General features: G+C 36.9%; 1 protein-coding gene across 1 annotated transcript; it reads right to left on the bottom strand.

Annotated features, from left to right (window-relative positions):
• Positions 1-2,057: 2,057 nt before the first annotated feature.
• LOC145571034 (uncharacterized) lies at positions 2,058-3,050 on the bottom strand. The gene is made up of 2 exons (XM_081630133.1): positions 2,243-3,050; positions 2,058-2,065 (listed from the first exon to the last, which is right to left on the bottom strand). Exons 1-2 carry the CDS (start codon positions 3,048-3,050, stop codon positions 2,058-2,060), a joined length of 816 nt encoding a protein of 271 aa, XP_081486259.1.
• Between the last annotated feature and the right edge of the window lie 16,535 nt (positions 3,051-19,585).

Consider the following 19,585-nt stretch of genomic DNA (forward strand, 5'->3'; position numbering starts at 1 on the left):
GTGGTTTCGATTTAATTGGGTTTCGTGTTGGTTAAATTGTTGGGTTCGTGGTGGTTTTGGGTGGGTTCGTGGTGGTTTGCTGGGTTCGTGGGTGGTTTGTTGGGTTTGTGGTTGGGTGTCGGGGGTTTTGGCTGGGTTCGTGGTTGGGTTTCGGTGGTTTTGGGTTCTAAGTATCGGTGGGTTGGGTGGTTCTGGTGGTTGTCGGTGGTTTTGGTGGTGGTTCTGGGTTTCGGTGGTTATGGTTGGTTTTTTTTTTTTTTTTTTTTTTTTTTTTTTTTTTTTTTAAGTAGGATTAATACTTAACCAAATGCTCTTATTTTCCAATAATCATGCTTTAAAAGTTTTGCCTAGGAGTCTGTGCTACCCCCATTTGTTGCAAATAACTGTTAATGGAGGTAGTATTTGATTTGCTACTTAACATATATTTTACCATTTTAACATAAAGGTATGAGTAAGCATACTTAACGTAACATTAATTCTTCAAATTTATAATGAACTAGTATGGTGCCCTGTTTAAGTTTTAAAATATATCATTGATACGGAGTAGTAAATCTACTCCATAATAATTAGGCAAAAATAAGTTAAACAAAAAAATTATTTGATTGTTTCAACATGGCACGACATTTGGTGAAAAGTTGAAATGCCAAATGTCGTTGTCTCGTGGTGTGGCTAAACTTATAATTTATTTGCATCTATAAAATATTGGTATTTTATCGAAAATAAAACTCTAAACCAACATTTTCATCCTATAAGTCTGACTAAATTTTATTGAAAATAAAACTCTAAACTAACTTTTTTATCCTACAAAATCTATCTAAGTTTTTATCTTAATAAAAAAATACAACTTTTTTTATTCATAAAAATTATATCCAACTAAATCTTACATGTCTTACAAATATTTAATTGTTGCCTCTGTGGCAAAATACTCGGCAAAAAGTTGAAACGCCAAGTGTCGCTGTCTCGTGGCCTACTGCGAGACCGACTTTATATATTAGTGATATGATTGCAAGGATAAAGATGACTTATAAATGTTGAAAATTTTCGAATTGAAAGTGCATATATATATATATATATATCCTTACCTTATAAAAAGTAGAAGATAACTTTTAGAAATATTGTGCTACCAACTATACCCTCAAAAATGTGTATATACTTTTTTACCCTCATTAATATGTTTGCTCTCATTAATATATATTAATGTTTTTTTTTTTTCATTAAACATATCATCAATTAATTCAAAGTTTTTTTTTAACAAAAAACTTGTAATGCCTTTAAAGTTTTTTTTTTTTTTTATTTTTTATTTATTTTTTATTTTTTTTATTTTTTTTTTAACAAAAAACTTGTAATGCCCTTTTGTAAATATAAAAATTATACTTCATATGTTACTACTATTATTTTAAAAGAAAAAAAAATGTATTTACGAAAAGACTATTTATTTTTACTCTTTAGTGGTTGCTCTTCTTACTTACAATCTTGTCGTCCTTAAATTGCAACACTATTGTTAAGGTTTATTACCTTTTGAATTCTATGTTGTTTGATGGCACATAAATAATATTATGGAGTTTGAATGAGATTCATGTTAAATAGTGATGTTTAAGCAGATGTTATCAAGAGGTGTAAAGAATTTAAAAATCCTAAAATCAAGGGAAATCGATGGAAAAAAAAACTAGACTGGTACGGAGTATTAATTATGGAGAGAATTTACGAGAAAAAAATATAACTAAGCGGTTATTGATTTAGTATTAGATATAGATATAGATATTAGATGGTCGTAGAACAATAAAGAATTTAGATTATTAAGGTTTTAGCTAAAACGAACATTTCACATATTATTACTCCATATGACCAAAGCTCAAAAAAAATTCATTTGAAGAAAAACAAGCTAGGTACTATTGAATCATACAAATTAATTAAGATTTCTAAACTAACAATAGTTTAAGAAATGAAGGTATGCAAATCAATTAAATATTATTTAATAGTAATTTTGAAATAATAGTGTCAAACTTTTGAGGGTTCGTTTCAAAAAATAATTGTCATAAAAGATTTTTGTGGCTTTTTTATACTTCTACAAAGTCACCACATATGCACATAAACCAAATAGTACGTATTAAAACTAGCAGGTCTACCACCCAAACCAAAGGTGTAAATACACGCCAATACAACTTCTCTACAAGAGCTAACTCCTTCGCGCGCATCGCGCGCATAGGCCACCCTAGTGTATATATATATATATATATTTGACGGGAATCATATTCAAATTTATAATCAGAAGGAGGGCTTAAATCAGCCAATACAAGTTCATGAATCTCATATGGATACTCTTCCAACCAAACTCTAAGGCCATCAAAGCTACATTTAAGTTTAGCTAAACTATGAGCAACCTTGTTACCATCACGCTTCACAAACTCGAACACACAAACTTGGCAAGAACGAGCCATCTGCAGAATATCCATCACCACTATACAAAAAGACGTCGCGTCCCCAATGTCTTTCTTCAAATTGTTATGCAACTTGTCAGTCTCCAAGCATAGCTTCACAAACCCAGACTCAATAGCGATCTTCAATGCGTGCCTCATCGCCATAGCCTCGGCTACATCTACATCAAACTTTCCCTCAATTTGCAAGCACATAGTAGTCACAACATCCCCTACATTGTCACGCATCACACCCCCACAGCCCACATGATTGGTGTTAAAAATGGCTGCATTAGAATTTACCTTGATTATGTCATAATGAGGAGCAGGACATCTCAACGTCTCAGGGGCGGTGGGGCGGTGATGAGCTGACCAATTATCCCGTACTTGCTCAAATTCACCCACGATCCCCACTGCCTTATGTATAACCTCAATCATATCCGTCTTTATACCTTTGAAAATCCAGGCATTCCTTCGCAACCAAATTCCCCAAATGATACTCCAAAATATATTCCACCATGAAGGGTTTTTGTGAACAACCCTTACCCCGCAACACCATTCTGCAAAATTAACACCATTATACTTCTCCACCTCTAGCCTCAATGGGGATAAAATACCAGAGCATTCTTGCCTCATCACAGAAAGCTAACATATGTAAGATGGTCTCCTGCACTTCACCACACATTGGGCTACTGTTAAGAGGAGCACGAGCATCAACAACCCCCTTAATAGCACGCTAGTCGAAGTTCTTGATTTCGGGAGGTATATTAGGCTTTCAGATAATATTCCAATCAAAATCAGTTATAGCCAGAGAATTAAAAGTCTTGTCCCGAGCCTGCTGCATAGTAATCAGATTATATGCACTCTTCACAGAAAAAATGCCATCCTTTGTAAAATGCCAAGTCCATAAATCTGGACTATCAAAGAAAGGGATAGGGATGTTACAAAATTTAACGGGGAGAAAAGGTTGGTAAGCGTCTGTTTATTCCAATTTTTTCCATCCTAGAGGTCACGCACAACCCTTGTCTCGACCTCACTCTGACCACCAACACCTACTACACGAAAACTAGGAATATAGGAACCCACGGATCCCTACATATATCAACTGCCGCCCCATTTCCTGCAATTTTCCTAATTCCTTTCAAAAGAACATCCCGCGCACCTAATATTGACCTCCAAGTGTAGCTAGAATTAAAGGCAATTGCAGCATCCAAAAGCGTAGTCTTAGGGAAATATTTTCCCTTAAGAACTCTCGCCATTAAAGAATCATCTTGAAAGGAATGGTGTCCTTCGAGCAAGTGTATTATTCCGATAGAGGGTTCGGAATTATTTAGGAAAACTAATTATTCGGTGAGATTAAGTGATCGGAATGCCTAGCTGGAGGCCGCTTCCGATCAGTAATATCAATGTATAATTAATATTACAGCTTAATCTTGACTGAACCCTCCGGGTCACACCCAATCATGTAACCGAACTGAAGTGACGAATTAATTCGAAGGATTAAATGAGTCGATAGAGATTTTACGAACTAAGACGTCGGACTCCGAGCCTAGAGCGTCGAAGCCGAGCGTCGAGTCGTTTCAAGGAATTGACGAGACGAGAAATAAATCAAATGACAAGTCATCGGACCTAGCCTCGAATTGGCCGAGCCAACCGAGTACTAGGCCACACTAGTTAGTATGGTTGCTAGCCATGGACTAGCCTCGGCAACAGGCCCAACAGCCACGTGTGTGCGCTAGTCGGGCATGTTAGCCGAGCTAGCTAGCTAGCAGCAAAAAGGGCCATGCACGCGTTACCTTGTGGGTGAGCTAGTAGGGCTAGCATTTGCCCGCAAGCATGCGAGCAGGCCAATGCTAGTAGGGCTAGTACCAACCCACAAGCACGCGAGAAGGCCTAGCAACAACCCGCTAGCTCACGTGGGCTTGCGGCAAGCTAGCAGGCCCAGCCGAGTGTAAGGCTGCTAGCTAGGCGAGCCTTGAGGCCCAAGGCATGTGGCTAGTCTTCGTCGTGTTGACCAAGTGTGTGAGTTAGTGGGTTTATGCTTGTTCTCCAAGGATGGGTTGTGGTCCTTACCTACTCCCTTCCTAATGTTGACACTTGTAATTTGACTATTATATAGATTATTTAATTAAATTTGGAATTAAATTAATTGCCTATTTTCATATTTTACTAACTATCTTACATTGAAAGATGATGGGAATTCTTGGGAACATTTTCCTATAAATACCCATCTATTGGGAAATTCACTTGAGTGGGTGAACTTTAAGGAATATCCAAAGAGAGAAAACCTTTGTTCGTAAACTCTAAGTTATTTTGGTCTAGCCCCGACTAAGCTTCAGGGTAGGGGTTGGTTCGGTTCAGTAGCAAGGGCGTGAGCCGTTCGAGGTTCTCGCGCTTGCGGAACTTGAAGCTTTCAAGTCCGAGCTCATCGGTTGAGCGAAGCACGCTTCTAGGGTGAGTATTCTTTCTCTCTCTTCTCTTGTGTTTTGTTTATCTGCATGGTTTTGTTTATGTTGTAATTATTATGTAGCGATCCGGTTACCTGGTTTTGTTTCCACACGGTGTTAGACACCGCAAAACCCAACATTAATTATTACAACTAAAAATTAATTTAGGTGGTTTAAATGGATTTAAATTTCTGGTTTTGCTTCCTAATTAGATTCGGAGCTCATTTTTAATTAGTTTAATATTGTATTTATGCTAATTTTGGCTAAAGAACCCCGATTTTGACCCGAAATTAGTGAATTTTGGGTGGATTCGACATTCTAAATCATTCTTTATCCACAAAGTGATTAAATTGACGTTCCAGAGGCCAAAATTAACCCAGAAAGGTGTTTTCATGGGGTTTTTCGTTTTGACGAATACTTTTAAATCTTTAAACTTTGATTAATTATGGCATGCAATTGTTGGATTATGTGTTTGATTATACCATTGATCTTTTGCAATTTTAACCTTCATTAAGCATGTTTATGAAGTCATAATTGGTGCTTAATTTGGTTAGCTCTTATTTTTTCACATAAACTTGCAATTTTTTACATTTTTGCAGAATAATTGCTTGGAGTGTGAATGTTTATGGTGAAAATGTATTTTTAAAGCCCTCTAAGATGTTAAATATTCAATCTTTAATTTTTTATTTGGTTGGATCTTAACTTGTTAAAATCCATAATGAACTAATTTCTTGTTTTAATCGTTTTTTAGTTGATTAAAATCTTAAATGTTTATACTTATTCTTGAAATATTATTGTTCTTCATATTGGAAGATTACAATATTCAAATGAGCATAAGTGTTGGATAAATTTTTCATTTGATGATTTTTTTTCCAACCATTTTTGTTAAAACTCATTGTTAAATTTATGTTAGCTAAATTAATTATGAGTATAGCCCTCAAATTTTGTAGCATCAAGTTGAACCAAAATAATTTAGAGAATTGTTCTTGAATTAATTTTTGTTAATAAAATTGAATTTAATTAAGTTAGACTTGTTTTATTTTCATATTGCACAATATTTGTTATAAAGATAATTTAGAATTAATTTTTTATGTCACACACAATATTAGAATAAAATTTCGAGGCACAAGCACGAAAACTAAGGCACCAGAGCACAACCCTTGGCTAGCCGAGTTGCTTGCGCAGCCTACATGTTGCCGCCGAGGGAGTGCACCGTGATGGTGCACACGTGTGTGTGAGCAGCACAACTTGGTGCGGCACTTGCGTGCGTGTGGTGCAGGTGCATTGTTGCGGCAGCTAAGCAGCGCCAGCCCGCACAACAAGGCTGCGGCCAACACTAGTGTGCGCACAAGCACGCTGCTAGGGCTAGCGTAACGCGTGAATGCGACGCTGTCAGCCACTAGCACATGGCATGACGCTGATGTGCCTGTGGAGGCAGCACAAACACATGGCAACCAGTCAGGCCTTGGTGCCTAGCAAGCCGAGCCTCGTGGCTTGGATGCTAGGCACTTAGCCATTTGAGGGGCTATTAATTTTGCGATTTTGCTGCTTTTCGTTTTTAATTAAAACGAGGCTAGGCGTCGATTTTTCCCGGCACTTGCAAAATAATTTGGCAAAATTTTGGGTTAACCGGCTTAATTGATTTTAATAGGATTAATTTTAATTAAGTTGGATGATATGGAATTTAGTGAGAGCTTCATTAATTGTTTGAGCTATTATTATTACGTTAATTCACATAATCGGATAACAACTTTGTCTAGTTTTAATTAGGCATGTTGATCGGATTAACCACCTAACTTAGTTACTAGTTTGCGAGTGTTTTGCATTGTTTGGTTTATTTTATTAAATGCTTGGGCCATTCACTTTAGAAGTGAATGGATGAATGGAATAAATATTCTAATGCAGGTTTTACAAAATAACAACTAGTGCGGCCCGACTAGGGTAGTAAATAAGGACTGCGTTCTGTCTTGTATTTTTATAAATCTCAATACGGACTGCGTTCCGTTGGGTATTTTTATACCTTAATATTTAGATTAGTCCTAGTCTTATTAGTAGTTACATAATTGGTGGTGATGTCTCGAAGACGGCGTTTCTACGAAAATGAAGCTAAGAGATGCAATGAATGCCCTTGAAGGTTTGAAGATTCAAGTTTCAAGGGGTCATGCTAATTTCCAAATGCATCTTTATTTATGCTTTATATATTTATGCTTAGGAAAAATTGCCACCATTAATCCCAATATTGCTCCATCCGTCGATATTAATCTCAATTTCAGGTTATTCCCTATCACTCCCAACTTTGCACCCTATTAATTTTTATCACCCCCGAATGGCTTGAAACCGGTTAAAGAGGAAAACCTTGCTGACTTGGGATTACTTGTACACATGTCACAACTTGATTGGTTAAAAAGTACAAAAAAAAAAAAAATCCCCAACACTCCTTCAGCCTTAGCATCGACCACCACCACCAACCTCTCTTCCTTAAGCCCCAGCCGCCTCAGTTCCTCCCTAACCCCACTCTCGGAACCACCAGGGTGGCGAACAAGGCAACAAGGTGGTCAGAATTTGACGGAGAAGACGCAAGGTGGTCGAAATTCAACGAGGAAGGGAAGGGGAGTTGGAATCTAGCATGGAAGAACCCTAACCTTCGATCTCCGGCAGCGGCGTAAAGGGAGTAGTGTTGGTGGTCGAAATTGGGCTGGTGTTGTTGGTAGAGTTGCGGGCTGGTGTTGTTGGCGAAGTTGCGAGCTGGTGTTGTTGGTGGAGTTGTGGGCTGGGTTTTGTTGAATGTGCGAATTATGGTGTTGCGGTGGTAGGCATTTGCGCAATTGTGTTTGATGGCTGGTGGCGAATTGAGGTCTGGTGGCGAATTGAGGTGGCTAGTGATGAACAGAGGTGGCGGTGGTTGTTGAGTAGCGTTGCTTTAGAGGGGAGGGGAGGGTTACGGAAGGTTTTAACAGGAAAGGGGAGGCTAGTCGGGCCAGCGCCGGCAACGGAGTTAGGGATGGGGGTCTGGCGGTGGCCGATGCTCAAGGGGACTGGTAAAGGCAGGGGCTGCCGCCTATCGGAGGTAGCAAGGGCTGCCCTATCCCTGCTGGGGTAGGGATAGGGTTTTAATTTTTTGGGTTTTTCTAAGTTGTGCCCTCGAGGTTCTTGAGTTTCTGAGGTGTGCCCATGCTCTTTCAAAATTACAAGTTGTGCCCTCTAACTTTAATTGTTTAATCAATTGTACCCTATGACGTTAACTCGACTTTAGTAATTTAAAAAACATAGGAAGTAATAAAAAGCGGATGAGAAAAAAGAAGAATTATACCGAGAGCTTGAAATATCAATGATTGCTTTTAGAAGAAAGTATAAAAGATAGATGAGAAAATGTGGAAAAAATGCTTAATGTTAATCCCATTATACAAAATCTAACCCATTTTGGGCGTGAAATTTCTCTCCAAACGAGGTAATTAATAGTTAACACAATTACTCACGCTGGGTTAACGTTAGAGGGTACGATTAAATAAACACCTTAATTCGGAGGGCACATATTGTAATTTTGAAAAAGCATGGGCACACATTTGAAACTCAAGAACTATGGGGGCATAGTTTAGAAAAACCTTAAATTTGTTTTTTTAAAAAAATTATTTATTTTATTTTATTTTTAATTTATTTTCAAACCTATCACACATTGACACATGTTTGGTAACTTCCTACATCAGGTTGGATCACCGGTTGGAGGTGATAAAAATTAATAGGGTGCAAATTTGGGAGTCATAGGGAATACATTGAAATTGGGATTAATATCGGCGGATGGAGCAAAGTTGAGATTAATAGTGGCAATTTTTCCTTTTCCTTTTGCTTATGCTTATATATAATTGCTATGTTAGATGCATGTTTAGGATTTCGAATGTTGAATGATTAGTTTAGTTCAATTAAATCAACCAACATAGAAACCCTAAATCCCAAATAATTTTGAGTTAACTTTGTCATTCCAATATGACACTTACAAAACTAATGAGAATAGTAATGGGCTATGTCAAATCAAGGTATTACTACTTTCCTTAGGGAAGTAAGGTATGTTGATGGGTTTGCTAAAGCATGACATTATATACACATTAGTTTTGGATAAAACACAACGATATCAATAAGGAGTCCTTTAATGTCGTGAAAAAGGAGATAATCGTCAAGGAAGCATTGGATGCGATGACTTATCAAACCAAGAATAGCTTAAAACTATTAGCAATTAGATTGCTTACCTTAAAATATTAAGTTTTAAGATAAGACAAAGCATGCTTAATCACTTTTTGAGTTTTGGGGTCTTGGAATCATTAGATTTTCGCCAAATTGGGACAAACTTTAAATGCTTGAATAAAACGCTAATAAGTTGCTTGAAATAACTAGTTTGTATGTATTTCAAAGCTTATTTATTATGTTATTTTGATAAATGGTTATACTTTGTACATATATTTGTAGAATTCTAAAATCAAATTATATTATTTCCAATGATTGGTAAAAGAAATCTTTTGAGGATGGTTCTCGAAAAAAGAAAAGGTATTTCTAAAATATAAGTTCTCATAAATTTCTTTTATTACGGGTAAGTTCGAAAGGACAGTTGGACATCATGTAGTCAAAGTACTAGGTAGTTTCGATAAACATAAAGTATTGAGTTGAAAACTCAAATTGTCAATAGTTGACAACCAACACATCTTTTTGTTTTATACACTTATTAGTAGAACTCATTGATGTAGTAATTCAAGTACAAATTAAAGGAATTGTTAGAACTTTGTTTTATGGCGCATTAGATAATTAATTATGCCTAACAAAGTATAAAAGTCAATACACTTAAAGAAATGGTTCTTAAAGTTATGAAATGATGTATGATAAGAAATATAGGAAACAAGGAATATAGAAAAGGAATACGAGATTCCAATTCTACCTATTAGTTCATGTTATTGTAGTTAACCTAACAACTCATTATCTTCACAAGTATCAGATACCGCTTGAGTGTTTCATTTTAAAGTGACCTTAAATCATTGAAGTTAAGCTAAGTTATTAACTTACAAGCTGGGAATGAAGCAAGTGGTGCTACATCAGTTGTAAAGTCATCTACTTTGTTTAACGACCTTTTAAAGCTAAGGCTGGAATAATTAATGGTTATTGTGTTCCATAATCAGGAAACATTCCGTTAACACATGGAAAGACTCACATTCAAAGTAAAAGAGAAGTAGTTGGTGGTTTTGTTTGAATGGGATGGTTGTCTAATCCATAAGTCAAGGATGCTTGATTATAAACGAACATTTCTCTAACATGAAAACTCACAAGGCTCAAGTGATGGACATGATTTGTGTTCCGAACATTTTGAGCAATGTAACATCGAGAAGAACGTACCCAAGGCTCTATTAGATAGACTCTTGATAGTTGATCGATTCGGAATCGTTCTAAGGCAAGCAAGTCTTACTTGTTGAAATCGACAAAGAAAGGAGCTATTGTGCTTGGTATAGACAATTGACTCCAAATGCTAAAGAAAATTCCATTACTTCAACGTTTCACAAGAATTTGAAAGAATATGGCTATATTCATCAAATGTGAACAAACTGGATCTTGAGTAGCTCAAAAGTTAGCTGAAGTATTGAATCGACTTGGCAAGATATCAAAACGTTTAGATTAGATCGAGCGATGTTTGCTTGAGCCAAGATTGATCATCTCATAGTTATGAAATTAGCTCCACAAAGAACAAATTAGATCTTGAGTAGCTCAAAAGTTAAGTGAAGTATTGAATCGACTTGGAAAGATATTTAAACGTTCAGATTAGATCGAGCGATGTTTGCTTGAGCCAAGAGTGATCATCTCAAAGTTATAAAATTGGAATTTCATAATTAGATCCACAAAGAATATAATATGTCTTGACGGAGATCTCGAGGCCATTTGGAAATGACTCGAACGATGATGAATACACCCTTCCTATAGTTCTTAAAGATTTGCGGCACAAATGACTAATGCTACACTAAACAAAATTGTCAAAGCTAAGAAAGGACACCATATTCATTTATGGATAGAAATAGTTTCTAACGTCTTTTATGTATACTAGGGCAGCTAACGCGCGCGATGCGCGCGTCATAGCTAGCCATATCTTGAAGGTTTTTTTTTTTTTTTTTTATTGTTTGGCTATTAAATCACAAATTTAGTTAAATTAACAATAAGAGAAATTTTCCCTTAAAAAAAAACAATAAGAGAAAATATATAAACAACTATATTTAGGACGGATAAATGTTCAAGCTGACAAGTAACATTAATGAAAGCATAAAAGTACATGAATATTTTAGAGGGTATAACTGTCTAAACACTCTTCATTAAAAATAGCATGTACAAATAAATGAGGGTATGTATGTAAATACACATTTTTAAAGGGTATAATAGGCATTACACTATTCATAAGAGTAGTTTTCTACTTTTTATAAGGTAGGGATGTCTAAGGCTCTAAGTCTCAGTAGGAGCTAAGTGGCTCACTGGGAGCTAAGTGGCTCATTAAAGGGCTAAGATAGCTCAAGTGAGAACTTACTGTTTGTTTCACAACAAACTTTTACCCAAAGACAATATACATGTCTCTTTGTAAGCATTCAAGTGAGACTACGGGCATTACATCCACAACCTAATTGAGAACAAAGTATTTGTTCCTTTAAGTGGTGTCTTTCTGGAAAGTAACACATTTCCAAAACGACAAGTGGGAGGAAAATAAACTCGTTGACCATCGAGATTAGCAACAAACTAAAACTGAGAATCTCGAAAAACTTTAGAAAGGCTTCATGAGAATGATTGATTAAGAATACTCAAAGGACTTTACAAGTGCCTTAAGAGAGATTCATTACTCACAAAATGTTTTACTCACAAAACTTTAGAAGTGTTGGAGTAAGATCAATACAATCAAAGGGCTTTAAAAGCACTTTGAAACTCAGTGTTTGATGCAATTACCTCGGATATGTATAGAATTCACCAAAGGCTTGGATTGAATCCTATAAATTTCTATGAAGTTAGAAATAAACCTAAGAATTATAAGCATACTATATATTTACTATTGGATAGTAAGGTAATAATGTCTTGTAAAGATAGCTATGACAAATCCAAATTTCGAAAATGGTTAGAGGCCATAAAATCCAAAATAAACTCCATGTTTGAAAATCATGTTTGATCTTGTGGAAAAAAATTGGAAATTGGTTCTAAGCCTAATTGTGAAGCAAAGGGTGATAGCCTCTTTTTCAAAATCAAACATCTACCAATTTTCTGATTACTTTGCCACAAACTTGAACCACATTGCCAAACACTTTTGAGCTTTCATTTTTCTTTTTCATCTTCATTCATCATCACTTTTTTTTTTAATTTTTTTTTTTATTTTTGTGATTTATGGAAATTTCTTTTTTATTTTTTTTTAATTACGTTATCCCCTTGTCCTTGCCTTTGTAACTATGGACGACTTTTTCTAAGATTCACGTATGCTTTAATTGAACACTTAATATCAAAATTACCACTTCACTTACCAACTCGAAACCATTACTTTCCAAATTTCAAATCAAAACCACAACATACTTCACAGCTCGAGCTTCACAATTCTAGGGGTGAAAATAAAACAAAATGGCCATGGGCTTGTAATGTGCTAAAATCAAGGAGGGGAAGACAAAAGGGCAAATGCAACCAAATATACAAAAGATAATAAAAATAAAAACTAATCTTAAAAAAACTAACCTAGGAATGACTTGGTTAGTTCGGTCGCGATCTCGGGAAGCTAAACGCCAAGTGATAGATCTAAGCATGCCTTGGTAAGGATCCTACGCCACTCATACAAGTAATGTTGGAGGCTTGAACAATGAAACACACATCAAGCTACAAAAACTACCTCTAGTGCTTCATATCTCCTAATGAGAGCAATACCTTCTCACCATAAACAAGTGAATTTGGGTTCGATGGGTCTTACGAGTTCTAGAAAAACTACCTTAGCATAAACATGTCCTAGAGTCAACCAATGGCAATCCCGAAGCATGCAAACTTATAACACTCGAGAAGCAAAGCATTAAATCACATAAGTCAACTTTATTATGCTCGAAGTGAAAATAAAACAACTAATTTTTTCGTGGTTTTCCTTGAACAAAAAGGGAAAATCTTTTTCATTTTTCAAATTTTTTCTTTTTTCTTTTTTCAAAAGGAAGGTAAATAAGAGAGATAAGAGGCAAGTAAACATATAATTCCTAATCGACAAACAAAGATTGTTCGGCATCAATACCAACATTCACCAAATTCCGTGGAATCAAATGCATAGAATCTCAAATCATTCAACTCATACGTAGAACTAAACCTATACTATGCAATCAATTTAAATATTTAAAGAGTTGAGAAGGAAATTTTTCACCAAAATCGCATAAGATTGCAATTCCATAACAAATGAAGCTCCATTGCTTGTATCACTTCGGGAATTGCATCATGAGATCTACACAAATGACATAATATAGAACAACTCGGGAAATATTTGATTAGTAGCAAGAGTTATGTATACAAAAACAAAATAGAAAGCAAAAAGTACTACTAAAGAAAAACAAAGAAAAGAAAAAGCAAAGTAAATAATTTGAATTAAAAAGGAAGGTTGGAATTTTCGTTTTGGGAGCCAAAACATGAGATCATCATCAAAACAATTGTTTTAGACAAGAGAAAGGAAGTGAGCATCAACAAAGATGGGATAAACTTGTGATGGGTGCTCATTGATAATTAATATACTCCATAATACATGCCCTTAGATTGAAAACAATAATTAAACACCCCCCAACTTGAATGGAGAACCGTTCTCGGTTGGAACAAAAAGGAATAAAGGGTGGGGGGAAGGGCAAAAAAGGCCCGAAGGCCCTAGTCATTCACAGGGGAGCTAGGTCCTCCTCCACTCGGACGCCATTCGTAATCGACGTCGATTGGAAGGCCATGGGGTTCCCAACCACCGCTATAACCCGATCCACGATTTAGGTATAGCGTGTTGCCAATTCGGAAGAGGGTCAAAAGGAGGTCGCATCTCTAAGGGCTCCGAGGTGTACATGGGGTAGTTAGGGTCCCCACGATAATCACATCCTCTGGTTGCTCGGTAGTCATACCCCTTTGAAGTGGGGTAATCCACACGGTGTGGGGCCACCTTGAGTAGATGACCCTTACCAATAAGGCTAAGCCAGTTGACGGCGGGTCCCGTTGATATGCAGTTCCTCATAACTAAGAAGCGACCCTTGTTGGGGCGGATAATATGGATGATTCACCAGGGGGGTCAAAGTGCCCCTGATTTACATGCCAATCATAAATATTGGCATTGTAAATCCTGTGAGCATTAGCGGTCTCCGCCAACCGGCTAACTTGCAAGCTTAGACTTTGAAAAGCATTTTCAATATTGAAAGGGGAAGAGGAAGAAGTCATACCGATGTGGAAAGATTGAGAACCTTCCCCAAATTGAAAATGTTGATGCTCGAATTGTTGTTGATGATGTTGTTATTGTTGTTGTTGTTGCTGCTGTTGTTATCGACGAGAAGCTGGAGGAACTCGCTCCCTATGATACAAATGAAGCTCACCAAAGTAAGTGCGGGGAACTTTCCATTCAATCACATTGTTCGGCGGGTTAGAGATGAAGGGATGAGGAATTTCACACCAAGATACCTCGCAGACCATCCGAACCTGCGCATCTAGACCCTTCCGAAGAATTACCTCACGGAACATTCCGGCTTGCTTGAGAGCAACTAAGTTCAAATAAGGAAATTCATTAATCGGGGTGAGCCTGGCTAACTCTTCTCCAAGGTTAAGCTTATAAGCATTCCATGTGATCATACAACCGCATTGAATGTCTCCGGTAAGAGAAGTTCCCAACTTTGTCTCGTTGAAGCGGTCGGCAAAAATGATACCAAACTTGACATTGTGATCATAGTTGATGTATCCATTGATGGCTAACCATAGCATAGTAAGTTCTTCTTGGTTCACCTTCCCAAGCTCTTGTCAAGAGAAAAGAGCATACACCAAAAATTCTATGGAAATAGTGAAGGGCCGGATGGATGATTTTCGACGCCTTGGCGGAGCGGGAACTAATCCTTGTATTCCCTTGGGTGATGGTTTCCTACCATTCTTGCTCAACATACCCTTTCCATGTTTGGTCATACCCTCTATGAACGGGGCTTTCAGCATCCCACCATGATATAGTGTTTAGCTCTTTTAAAGTGACCTTCTGTTGCTTGTTGAAAATTCTTAACTGAAGCTCGAGCTCCTTTACACCATGCTTCTCAGATGTTTGAAGTTGGAAGGAAAAAAGAAATTCCAAAGTGAGCTCACGGTAGGTGCAAGGATTCCGCCATGTCTTGGATGTCCATGTTAAAACCCAAGGTTTGACAACATGATTTATCGTAGAATCGAGTAGAGCGAACATGGCGGTTTGCAAGTTCATTATAACATTTACGTTGAAATTGTGAGGAAAATTGAATGATGTATAGTTGGGGAGGGTTGGGTGTTGAAGTAGATGAGGATGGTGTATTTCAGGTGGTGGCTTTTTGTGATTTCCGGGAAGATGAACTTGACAATAAATCTCTAAATCGATGAGTCATGGTTCTAGCAACGATAGTCACCTAACCCAAAATTTGCTCCGCAATACTAGTACTTACAATCAACCAAACATCCAACTTCAAAAATTTATCTTACAAATACAATAGGACGATTCAAAATAATTCCACAAAATAAGGCTTCATATGGTTTCATAAGAACTACTCCATAAACAACAATAGGAAAATTAAAAACATGGGGGTAAATTCAAAACCACCTCAATAATATGTTCATATTCAAAATCAATGTGGTATTGACACGTAATTGTCATCATATTATCAAGGCAACATACCAAATCCAATTCCACCAACAAAAAGACATTAATCCACCAAAAACTATTTCAACTTGTACCCAACCATACAATTATCACATCCTCATATCAAAACCAACAATATTAGTATGAACAATTTCAAGTGAATTTCATCAAAACATCATTAAATAATCAATGTAGCCCAAATATGACAAACTAAACACATACTACTCAAATTATACTACATTCATGAGTTTCACAACAAGGTAGTACATGAATTTAGAAGTTGTCATATAATTCATGAAGTGAGGATCTCAAAATTACAATTTAAACAACAAGATGGCAAAATATACTTACAAAATCAACATTAAAGTAGAGAAGGTAAGTAAATCATACCAAATGATTCAAGAGAAGCTAAAAATTAAAGACTCAAACGGATGAAATTCGCCGACTTCGTCAACAATGGAGGAAAGATGATATTTTTGTGATGAAAAAAGGAGAAATTGAGGAAATTGTTGGAAGAATGTAAGAGATAGATTAGTGAAGGGGATGTGAGGAATTGAGAGTAGATAGAGGGTGTTAGGGTTTAAGTGAGGAAGAGGAGTGAGGAAATGAAGAAAGGAGAGGGAAAAATTGGGGTTTAAACCCATTTTTTTCGCTGAAAACGGGAGGAGCAGGTCCTGAGCGAGCGCTCCTTCAGTTGAGAGCGGTCGCTCACCCATTTTGTATAATTTGTCTCAAAATTTACCTATTTGGAGCGGGCGCTCCACCATAGAAGGGCGGGCGATCCACTTTTTTGGAGCGGCTGCTCCTCAAGTCTGCTCGAGGAGTTCAAATTTGCAAAATTCCCCTTACTTAGCCTAACTCCTCATTCCAACTTCAACCTTACAAAAACAAACAACACAAAGTCACCCAATCAAAATCCAAATTAATCTAAATCAACAAAATTTAAAAACCAAAATAGAAGAAACTCGGGTTGTCTCCCGAAAGTGTTTCTTTATGAGGTCACTAGCTTAATCATGAGAAATTGTCATCAAGGAGGTGGCATAGGATCCATAGGATCAAGCCTAATGCATTCGATCAAACCTACTTCATATTTGCAAAGGTAATGCTTCAAACGATGGCCATTGACCATGAACTTATGATCGTCCGCCTCTAACTCAAAAGAACCATAAGGAATAGTCTTTGAAATCACAAAAGATCTCGACCATTTGGATTTAAGATTTTCGGGTAACAAACGAAGCCTAGAATTGAATAATAACACTTGTCACCAACCTTAAAGCTCTTGTTCTGTACGTGTTGGTCATGCCACTTCTTAGTCTTCTCCTTATATAGCTTACAGTTATCATAGGCATCGTACCAAAGCTCCTCTAGTTCATTGAGCTAAAGCAATCTCTTCTTTCCAGCCAATGATAAGTCCATATTAAGTTCCTTGATAGCCCACAAAGTCTTGTGCTCCAATTCAACCGGCAAATGACAAGCTTTCCCATAGACCAACCGATAAGGAGTTATACCAATAGGAGTCTTATACGTTGTCCTTAAAGCCTAAAGTGTGTCATCAAGCTTGAGAGACCAATCCTTCCTTGATTTGTTCACCATCTTCTCAAGAAGATTCTTGATCTCTCTATTAGACACCTCCTCTTGCCCTTGAGTTTGAGGGTGATAAGGTAGACTGACTTTATGATGGACTCCATACCTCTTGAGAAGAGTTTCAAGTTGCTTTTTGGCAAAGTGAGAACCACCATCACTAATTAGCACCCTAAGAACCCCAAATCTTGGAAAAATGATTTTCTTGAGAAATTTGATCACAACCTTATGATTGTTAGTAGGGGAAGGAATGACTTCAATTTACTTAGTAACATAATCAGCTGCTACCAAGATGTATAAATTCTCACATGATGAAACGAAAGGCCCCATGAAGTTTACACCCCAAACATCAAACGACTCAACCTCCAATATCTTTTGTTGAGGCATCTCATCTCTTTTGGTGATGCCACCACTTATTTGGCACCTATCACATCTAGAAACAAAGTTGTGATCATCCTTACGCATCATTGGCCACCATAAGAGAGATTGAGAAATCTTTGCCACCGTCTTGTCAACTCCACCATGTCCATCACATGGCATCGAGTGGCAATGCTCAAGAACTCTTGCAATTTCATGATCCAGAACACATTTCTGGAAAAGGCTATCTCCACATTGTTTGAATAGATAGGGGTCATTCCAAAAGTATCTCCTCACTTGCTTGAAAAACCTTTTCTTTTGTTGAGAAGAGAACTCCGGGTGTGACTCCAAAAGCAAGATAGTTGGCTATATCCGTATACCATGGGCTAGATGTTGAAGCTATAGCCATAGGAGTCTCGAATTCCATCTCCTCATCGATAGGTACATCATACTTGTTCTCAAAAGGGAGCCTAGTTAAGTGATTTGCCACATAATTCTCCGCTCCTTTCTTATCTCTCATTTTCATGTCAAAATCTTGAAGCAAAAGAACCCAACGGATGAGGCGTGGCTTTGCTTCTTTTTTGCTCATTAGATAGCGTACCGCTATATGATCCGTGTATAGAATCACATCGGAACAAATAAGTTAAGAGCTAAATTTGTCCATATCAGATACAACCGCAAGCATCTTCTTCTCCGTTGTTGTGTAGTTCTTTTGGGCATCATCAAGAGTTCTACTTGCATAGTAGATGACATTAGATCTTCCTTCTTTATTTTAACCAAGGACCATACCTACTGCAAAATCACTCGCATTGCACATTAGCTCAAATGATAGAGGGAGTTCGGGTTTAAGTGAGGAAGAGGAGCGGAGAATTATGCGGCAAATCACTTAACCGCTCTCTTCTGAAGGGGCGCCCGCTCGAAATCAGTTGGAGGGCCCACTCCATATCGAGGAGGACCTGCTCCTCCCGTTTTCAGGGGAAAAAAATGGGTTTAAACCCCAATTTTCCCCTCTTCTTTCTTCATTTCCTCACTCCTCTTCCTCACTTAAACCCGAACTCCCTCTATCTACTCTCAATTCCTCACATCCCCTTTACTAATCTATCTCTTGTTTCATCACAAAAATATCATCTTTCCTCCATTATTGACGAAGTCGGCGAATTTATTAGTTTGAGTCTTTAATTTTTAGCTTCTCTTGAAGCAATTTGGTATGACTTAGTTACTCTTCTCTACTTTAATGTTGATTTTGTAAGTATATTTTGCCATCTTGTTGTTTAAATTGTAATTTGGAGATCCTCACTTCATGAATTATATGACAACTTCTAAATTCATGTACTACCTTGTTGTGAAACTCTTGAATGTAGTATAATTTAAGTCGTATGTGTTTAGTTTGTCATATTTGGGTTACATTGATTATTGAATGATGTTTTGATGAAATTCACTTGAAATTGCTCATACTAATATTGTTGGTTTTGATATGAGGATGTGATAATCGTATGGCTTGGTACAAGTTGAAATAGTTTTTGGTGGATTGATGTCTTTTGTTGGTGGAATTGGATTTGGTATGTTGCCTTGATAATATGATGACAATTACGTGTCAATACCACATTGATTTTGAATATGAACATATTATTGAGGTGGTTTTGAATTTACTCCCATGTTTTTAATTTTCCTATTATTGTTTATGGATTAGTTCTTATGAAACCATATGAAGCCTTATTTTGTGGAATTATTTTGAATCGTCCTATTGTATTTGTAAGATAAATTTTTAAAGTTGGATGTTTGGTTGATTGTAGGTACTAGTATTGTGGAGCAAATTTTGGGTTAGGTGACTATCGTTGCTAGAGCCATGTCTCGTCGATTTAGAGATTTGTTGTCAGGTTCATCTTCCCGTAAATCACAAAAAGCCACCACCTCAAATACACCATCCTCATCTACTTCAACACCCA

The sequence above is a fragment of the Chenopodium album genome, chromosome 12 (genome assembly GCF_948465745.1).
Source record: "Chenopodium album chromosome 12, dcCheAlbu1.1, whole genome shotgun sequence".
In the NCBI taxonomy this organism is placed as follows: domain Eukaryota; kingdom Viridiplantae; phylum Streptophyta; class Magnoliopsida; order Caryophyllales; family Amaranthaceae; genus Chenopodium; species Chenopodium album.